Below are 9454 nucleotides of genomic sequence, written 5' to 3' on the forward strand. Positions count from 1 at the left end.
ATGTGAGATCACTGTAAATACAGTAAATGGATAAGATATTCCCACAGCAGCTTTCCAGGCTCTTGCTTTGGAGAAGGTCAGTGAGGTAAAGGCCAGTGCTCAGCACACAAAGGCCCCACTTTGGGAAGGAATCCCTGTTTATGTCAACAATGAAGCATGTGCTTTGGAGAGGTCTGAATTGGGGCTTAAATGTGAACCAGTGGAGGAATCCAGCCGGCTTTTGTGTGTAGGAGTACAGATGACATGTTCCACACTGGAATTTATGTAAATCCCAACTCCTTAGTGCATGTCTGATTGCTGCTTTCTTGGATGATCCAAGCAGTGCATACATGAGCAATGAGTTCTGTCATTTTGGGTATCTCCAGCATCCTTTCCATTTATCAACCCAGACCCTGCACCTAAAAAATATCCTTTTCTGATTTCCCTTTTGCAGTTAGTTTTAAAAAAGAGGAAGAGATTGGGGGCCTTAACACTTATTTGTGAAGTAATTAATATATATGTGGAAAGCTAATCACCCTTTAACACAAAAATGCCAGAAGGTTTTTTTAGCATTCCCAGCTTTGGGATTTTAGCATTCCCAGTGCAAAGCAAGAGCCTGTTGGTTGAGTTGAGTTGAGTTGAGTTGAGTTGAGTTGAGTTGAGTTGAGTTGAGTTGATTGGGAGGCCTCCCCTCATAGCTTGCCAATGAGCCATAAATGCCAGTTTAAAACTAGAAACTGGGGGCCAGTATAGGATATATGGATACCACAGAAGTGTTGAAAATTTCAAAAAAGTGAATTATGTGTAATATTCTGCAGGATCTTCCCTAGGGGTTGTGCTTTCTTTCAAGATAGTCATGAGTGGAAGTTGAAATCTTCAATGATTATTGACTTGAATAAGTAGTTTATGCCATAGAGCTGCTGATTCTTCCTTCCAGTTATTTTCTTCCATCACAGCCATGAGGCTGCCCCTCATCAGACACAGGAAAGCTTTTCCTTCAAATTTATTTCAAGTGTGCTAGTAAAATCACCTAAGGATGAAAGAGTTTCAGAATGAACAAAAAAACAAAACAAAAAAAAAAAAAAAAAAAAAACCAAAAAAAAACCAAAAAAAAAAAAAAAAAAAAAAAAAAAAAAAAAAGAAACCCCAAAGTTAATTGCCTTTTTAGTTCTCTACATGCTGAAGTAAAAATAAAACTATGGAATGGAAAGTACCAAAACTATTTTAATCATTAAAACTACTAGACCATATAGAAGAATGGGGAAGTTGTTCCATGTGACACACAGTTTAAAAAGTTTTTTTGTAAAAACAACAAAGGCAAACCCTGCCAGTACTCTGAAGGAATGGCCTAGTCCTTGTATTGCAAAATCTGGGGTCATACTGCAGTGCATTGTTGTGTTCTTTCAAGGAAGATTTGTTGAAAATAATGCAACTCATGGGTTTTTTATTTGGTATGTTCTTAAAACTTAATTCTCTGTTGTCAGAGCCATCTAGAGCTTATAAAATGAAAGTCCACCAGTAAAATATTACACATGCAGTAAATCCCCATGAAACTTGGAGGGGTTAAAAATACTGTGTCATGGGAAGGTTTTTGGAAAACTATTTCACGCTGAATGCAGTGTGCTGATAATTTTTACTGTAGGTTTCTTTGTTTTAAAGAATTTGGTGGTTTTGAGTTCAAAACCTAAGTGTAGACCAGAGAAATAATACACAGTGGCCTGTGTATTCTCATATGAAATAAAATCCATGTGACAATTCCAGTTGAGGCCACTTTATTGATTTTAAGTTCAGAATGAAGACACCAGAAATGACCCCTTTCTCTATGGGGTTACCTGGAGATTTCAGCCTCTTCATACCTGAAATGAATCATCATGCTGCCCATCAGAAGTCTATATAGTGATGGTGTAAATGACCTTACATGAGGGTATTTAGGAACAGACAAAGCTGACTCCAAATGCTGGAGCCTCATGTTCTGCATGTCACCACCCTTCCTTCCCCAAGCCTGCCTGCAAGGAAATTGCCTCATTAAGCTTTTCAGACTGAAGCTGCTTTAAAAAAAAATCTGGCTTGTTTTCATAAGGACACAGTTCTTTCAAACTGTGCTTTAAAAGAAGAGGTTCTTACACCCAAAAAAAGCACATTATGAGTGTCATCTGTTAGAAGAGTCTCCAAACTGAAGCCCCTACAGTTGATAATGCCTTGATCCATACAGTGATTTGTTGTCATTGCCCACTTACACACAGGTGAATGCTTACAATGGACCTAAAGCCCTCCCTAGCTGATAAAGGGGGATTTTCTTTATCTGAGGACAGGATTTTGCAGCCAGCAGCTGCTGGCTGGGAGCCAAGAAAATTGGGTGTTCATTACCTACCTGAGCTAATTGTGCCCATCATGAACGTCAGCATTGCCAGCAGAACAGATCCTCTTCACCAGATGTGTTTTTCCCAGTCAGGCTGGGATAACAAATCAATCCTCCACTCATGAATATTTCAGACTCTTCCCAATAACCAGGTACTGTGTAGAAAAAGGGATGTGCTGTTCAGAGCCCAGCTCCTCAGTGTTGCAGTCACATCCCACAGTGAATAAGGATAAAAACCAATGGTAATATATATATATTTTTCCTATTTTCTCTTAACTAGATTCATGTTTTTAATACCTGAATCTAGTAACACATGACTGTGTTACTATAATCTGGATAATCAGTTAATCTCATGTGCCATTACTTATTATTAAATTCTGGAATGTTCTTTAGAATCCTTATTCAAATAGAATAAAGGCTGCATAGAACATACTGCTTTTTGATGAACTCTTTCCCCATTGACTTGTTCTTCCCCACTGACTTGTCCTGAAGAACATCTATTTCTGTATTTATATTTCATGTTTATTGTGGGACTCCTGATGGACAGGCTCCCATATTTATGTTGCTGTACTGTACCCTGCTTTTTCTCTGAATGTTCTGTAGTTTGTAATGCAGTGGTCTCTGGGAGCTGGTTGTATGTTCAGAAAATGACTGGACATGGCACTCAGTGCTCTGGTTGTCAAGGTGGTGTTTGCTCAAAGGTTGGACTCAATGATCTCAGAGGTATTTTCCAACCTAAATGGTTCTGCAATTCAGTAATGCTGCAGTGTGTTTGGGGCTTGTGTGAATTTTCTCTTGTGTGAATTTTCAGAGATAAACTGACCTTTGTGGCTCTGCCTAGGGGACCCAAATGTGTGACAGTTAAAACTCAGCCTCAGAGCACCATGATTGTTCAGGGACCTGAAAACTTCTCCAATTTCTTATCAGTTTGCTTTGTATGAATTGCATCTGTCTGTATGATCTTGGTACAGCACATGGAGGTTATTTCAGGATAAAATTGCAACTTTTTTTTTGTAGAGAAAACCAATTTAGGTGGCCTAACCCTGCAGAGGAGAATGAAAAACTATTTCTCTGTTATATTTAGGTTCCTGCTTAAGAAGACCACATAAATCACATAATCATAGAGTCATGGAATGGCTTGGGTTGGAAAGGACCTTAAGGTTCATCCAGTTCCATCCCGTTGCTGTAGGCAGGGACATCTGCCACTATCCCAGGTTGCTCAGAGCCCCATCCAGCCTGGCCTTGGACACTGCCAGGGATGGGGCAGCCACAGCTTCTCTGGGAAACCTGTTGATCAAAGACCAGTAAAACACTAAGACTTGGAGCCTAATAAATACAGCATGAACAGTGTTTAACCTAGGGAGTTTGTACACAGTGGTTACCTCCCAGAATTCAAGGTTGATTCATGTCAGAGCAGGAAAAAAAAAAAACAAAACACCTTTATCTTTACTAATAGATAAATTTGCTTTCTTTTTTCTAGGACTGCCTTAAAGCTTGTCAGGAACAGATCGAGGCGGTGCTCGTGAACAGCCTGCAGCAAGTCAGGCAGCAGCAGCAGCAGAGCAATCCCTCCAAGACAGTGGATGAACTGGACCAGGCCAGCACTCCCACAGATGTGAGAGACATCAACCTGTGAGGACATCAGCACGCAAAGTCACGCTTGCTCCCCCAGACCCTTTATTTTTGTTATTATTTTTAGAGTGATTTTTTTTTAATCTGCTCCCACATAGAACATATTTAAAGCTCTTTTAGTTATAAAGAAAAACAAAAAAAAAGTACAAAAACTGAATAATGAAAAAAAAAAAAAGCATTTGGTGCCTGTGATGTTCTACAGAAGGGAATCCCATGATATATTTGGTAATTGCTATTTGATTATGTATCAGTGATATTAAATGCTTATAAAAGCATACAAAGTAGCTAGATCAATGTAAGCCTGCATTTGTGGGAACAAAGTAGAGTATACTTGTCTGTGTATTATGTACTAGTGCATACACCCCTTTTTTAGATTTAAGAAAGGAATCGTGTGTGCGATTTTATGGCTTGACTAGATTGCAAAGCAATAGAATAAGGGGTTTAGGGCAAAGTGGGAAAAGATCCCTGAAGCAATTGAACCATTTTGAATGCAGAAGAGATTTGCTGATCTGTCACCTCTGTTATTAGTCAGAAGTGTTTGTTGGATCTCTGTATGTTAGTTTTGTTTACTCTTGCTGTCTGTGGTAGCTGCTACCTAAGAAAGAAGATGCTTTATTTTACCAGCCAGAAGAGCAGGTGTCTTTTGGGCTTTTTTTTTTTCAGTTGATTTATTTTTCTTTTTTTAGTTTTTTCTTCTTTCCCCCCAACTTCCCCTCTGCCCCTCTTGACTTTTTATCTACTTTTCCTTCTGAAATGGTTCATTCTAAACACAGCAGCATCTTTGGCATGAGGGCAGTTCTGTTCACCCAGCCGTGGGCCGAGCCAAAGTTCCCGAGTGTTCACGGTCAGTGGGGGGAATGCACGCATTAATCCTGACCTGTTGGCTGGGCAGACCACCTCCAGCCTTTGGATTGCAAGATGTGGTGGATCATCCAGGAAAAGCATTATATTCCTTTACAGTGCTAATGCTTCATGTCCATGTTAAGGTCTGGCAGCTTCTTAGCTTGGCCACAAAGACATTTAAATGATGCTCTCTCCATCTTCCCTTGTAATAGCCCCTCACTGTGTTAAAGAAGATGAGGTTTGGTTTGTTCCCTCGTCTCTCTTACCCCCCACTCCCCCCTGCACACTTTTTCAGCATTTCATTAACTTTATTGATCCACAGTGAGCGTTTTTGTAAACCATTTCATTCGAAAAGCACTTTGAAAATTGTTCCTAAGGGATTAAATGAGATGGTTTATGACAATTTTGCCGAGGAAAGAAAAAAAAAAAAATTTAAAAAAAATATTTAAAAAAAAAGGAAAAAATAAAATTAAAAAAAAAAAAAAAAAAAAAAGAAAGAAAGAAGTCACAAAAGCAAGGCTTTGTATAGCTTTTTATAGTCAATATTTTCCAGTATCTGGTGTACTCGGTTAGCTGCGGTGTTGCTGGAAATACCAACACCCGCTTCAGATGACATTCCTGTCATGACATTCCGGATAAAAGCCTGACCATCTGTATTGTTCAGTGTCACAGAAGGATCTTAATACCACCTGCGTGTTTATCTATGGACAAGGAAAGAAAATTGCTGGTGCAACAGCCATGGTGGTAAACATCGAGGTGCATGACTTAAAGTTTTATTACAAAGGTGTATTCAGTGTACTTGAATTTATTTTCCTGCTCCACCTGTAACGAAGAGGCATTTAGATGGCAAAGGAGTTGGAGCAACTTTTGGTTTTTTTGATTTGTTGTTCTGGGGGCTTTTTGTTTTGTTTTTTTGGGTTTGGTTTTTGTTTTGTTTTGTTCTGTTTTGTTTTTTTTTTTTTTTTTTTGCACAATTGTATTAACAGTTTGCAGATATCCAATATGAAGCTGTTGGTTGAAATGTTAATGTTTGCATTTTTAACACAAAAATCCAGAAAGAACATGCTACTTTGAAGAATATTATATGTATGGACTCAGCCTATTTGGCTAGATGAGGGTAGAAAATGGAGTAAGATTCTAAGGTTTTGTTGTTTATTTGGTTTTGGGGGGGTTTTTGGTTTTGTTTTTTTTTTTTTTTTTTTTTTGCGCTGCTAAGAAGCTATGATTTGTTTCATTCTTATTCACATTAACAGTACTTAGCTGTATTGTTTCACTGAGTGTGCTGCTATTTTATAAACATTTTTATAATATATTATTTTACTGCTTAAATTTCAAATCCTGAAGTAGATGGTTAAGTGGAGATATGATGAGTTCTTTGATTTACTGGAAATGCCCTGTACAGGTTTTTTTTTTTTCCTAATAGCGTGTTCATGATTATTTTTTTTATTTTACTTTATTTTTTCCTTCTTCTCCCTTTTTTTTTTTAATCTCCTTCCTTCCTGATCACATCCTGCAAAGATGGTATACTTACCTCAGGTTTGCTGGACAAGAAATGGTTCCCATTTTCACAATACCTCACACAGTGACAGTTTGGTTGCCCCGGGACCCGCTGGGGAGAGGTTGCAAGCAGCCGAGGCGGGGCACTGCCTCCTTTTTGGTCTCTGGTATCTTTTTCATAGTGGAAAAAATGCATTGACTCTCCACTGGTGAGCAGGTCTGTCCTTCCCAAAGCTGTTTCTGGGCACAGCCTTGGCCTCGCCTCCCACCTCGACGTTCTGCATTGGGAGCACCCGGAATTCCGTGGCAGTGTCTCTGTCCTGGAAAGAAAAAGTAGCTGATGTTGTTGAAGCAAGACTGTGGAGCCACACTCAGATCAGATCAGATCAGATCAGGTCAGATCATTCCTGCCCTGTGGCTTCATGGGGAGCTGTGCCAGAGGGTCCTGATGGGGGGGGTGACCTCTCTGAGCGGTGGCACCACGTCCATCACAATGGTGTGGTTTTCTCCGTGCCATGGGCCAGGTGTAGGCAGGACCTGGGTTTAGGGTGCCTGTCCCTGCTCTTTGTCCAACCTCCTGCACACCCTGGTCCCACAGCAGCCATGGGATCACAGGGATGATTCCTGCTGTGGATCACAGGGGTGGTCCTGCTGTGGATCATTGGGGTGATTCCTGCCATGGAAAACAGGGGTGATCCCTGCAGAGGATCACAGGGGTGATTCCTGCCATGGATCACAGGGATGATCCCTCTAGAGGATCACAGGGCTGATCCCACAGTATCTCCCTCTGCAGAACTGAAGGGGCAGGAGCTGGGGGCCACCCCTGTGTTTGGCTCCTCTACAGCAGGATGAGGGCGAGCTGTGCTGGAAGGGGCAGCACCATCCATCGTTCCCAGTCCCCTCCAGGGTCCTGGTGGGTCTGTGTGTGTCCCCACCAGGGTGAGAAGTGTCCCCGGCTGCAGTACCATGCTCAGCAAGTGCCAACCCTCTGGTTACAGTGTACTGTATGTTTGAAGGCTGCAAACCCTACATCTTGAGTGCTTTCACAGTAGCTTTCAGAATAAAATGACTGCCTAGTACTCTCTTTTAACAGATGTTAAAGGAAGTGTGTTGTTACTGCAAATGAGGTGTAAGATTCCCCCCCTGAACTGCAGAAATTGTAAACCTCCCAATTGTTTGATTAAAAAAGAATAGATTCTGCCTTCCCAAGTGCCAAAGGATTGGTACAGTTGCTAAAAGCATTTCTCTTTCAGCTTCCTATTGATGGTACTTAGATGATCTCATCCTTCTCATTCCTGTAGTGTAGGAGCACCTCATAATGTATTTATTTGTATTTCCAACATGCTTGTGAAAGAGAAAAATAACCATTAATCCCATGTCAATGATTTAATGCTTGAGTAATCGGACAGCTCTTAATTACTCAGCAAACCACCTGGCCACTGGATTTTTTCCACTATGTTTATTACCATGTTCTCATGTACCTCAGAAATCACTCTCGGTTGCACAGTTTCTGTTCTCAAACTTTTTTGGGTTTTGTTTTGGTTTTTTTTTGTTTTGTTTTGTTTTATTTTGGTTTTTTTAGTTTGTTTTTTTTTTTTTTTGCTTTATTGAGTGTGATGCCATATCAAGTCAACGTTATTCTCTCACAAATGTGCTCTTTAAGAGGTGTGGATGTTTATGTGGTCAGGGGATGCTAGAAAGTGTGGTAGTAGACATCAGTGTAAACAAAAGTATTTAGAAAGTACACGAGGTTGTTTTTGATGGATAAGACTCTGATACGGTGTAGTCTTGATTGCCTTTTAAAAGGTCTTTGTTCAGTGTTGTCATTTTTATTAATAACCTATTGTTTTGACTAGTTTAAAGATGGTTCTAAGAAAAGTGTTTTGGCGGGATTAGGTATGCTGTATGGACAATAAACTCACCTTGACCTAAATTTACTTGCCTTGCTTTTATTCCTTTAGTGAATTTGGTTGTATTACTCATTCCACAGTGGTGTTTCTTCAGTGGGATGTGATTCTAAAGCCTCTAATCTAGATAGATGGTGTTAGCAGGCATATAAAATAAAGGCTGCAGTCACAGAACAAGCCTGCCTCTAAAATGTAGTTGCCTTCCCACTGGATAGGCAAACTCTGGCATGTAATCCCATGAGATTCAAGGAGAACAAAGTCCTAAAAAGTGGTAAATTGCAGGATCAAAATATTTTGTGGGAATCAAATTGAGCTGGTGAAAAGCCACATGGAGTGCACATTTTTGCAACAAATTGAAATAAGATTTAAATCTCCACTGAGTTATTTGTTTCAGTGGAATGCTACTGCAAAAATCAGATTGTTTTTCTTTCTATAAACCTGGGGAAACCGTGAGTCAAAGGAATGGGATTTGTGGTGAGGCCAGTGGGAAGAAATGAGTCCATTGTCCAGAGTCTGCTTCCTCAGCCTGTGGCCAGGAGGGCAGGATGCTCAACCTCTCCCTCTCCCACATCTGCTTGTGGATGCCTGCTGTGAAGTGACCAAGCTTCTGTGTGATGTGTTTGACCTGACCTCTCCTCCACTGCCATCCAGCAGCAGTTTTCTCCTGAATTTCCAGCCCTTTTTCACCCCTGGGGAGAGCAAAGAGACCCTGAAGAATGAAGAAGAGGCATTTGGGCAGACATACTGGGAAAACATTATCATAAAGCAAATTACACTGCCAAACCAAAAGATAAATAAAAGGGAAAAAAACCAAAAGACAAACTTCAAGATAAAATGAATGGGGAGAAGAAAAAAGACTTTAAAGAAAAAAACAAATGTTGCTAAAATGAAGAAACAGAGGAGCAAAACTAAACAGAAACAAGTAAGCAAAATTGAGGAGTGGAAACTCCTGAGGAGTTACTGAGGAGTGGAAACACCTCTGCCTGCCCAATGAATTTGGATGTTATATTTTGGGTGTTAGCTGGCCATCGGTTGGAGTTGGGCTGGGGATCCAGGGTTTGCTGGCTGTGGTGTGAGGAGGTAAGGGACATGTGGTTGTACAAGGGACAGTCAAGGTAAGAAGATGCTGTGTGAGGGACACACAGGGTTAGGTGCCTGGGAAAGGGACAGGTTGGGGTTTAGCCAGTCATACAGAGAGGAGAGAAGGGGTCAGTGCTGTGTGAAGCTGCCTATGAGG

At 40.6% G+C, this 9454-nt stretch overlaps 1 protein-coding gene across 1 annotated transcript in view; it reads left to right on the forward strand.

The window, feature by feature from the left end:
• Window positions 1-8243, forward strand: part of CCND2 (cyclin D2) — a 28544-nt gene extending 20301 nt beyond the window's left edge. Inside the window, exon 5 of the mRNA XM_056515624.1 lies at window positions 3819-8243. Coding sequence (XP_056371599.1) covers window positions 3819-3974 — 156 coding nt within the window. The 3' untranslated portion in view covers window positions 3975-8243. The remainder of the gene's footprint in view (window positions 1-3818) is intronic.
• Window positions 8244-9454: the final 1211 nt, after the last annotated feature.

This window comes from Oenanthe melanoleuca, chromosome 1A (assembly GCF_029582105.1).
Source record: "Oenanthe melanoleuca isolate GR-GAL-2019-014 chromosome 1A, OMel1.0, whole genome shotgun sequence".
Taxonomy (NCBI): Eukaryota; Metazoa; Chordata; class Aves; order Passeriformes; family Muscicapidae; genus Oenanthe; species Oenanthe melanoleuca.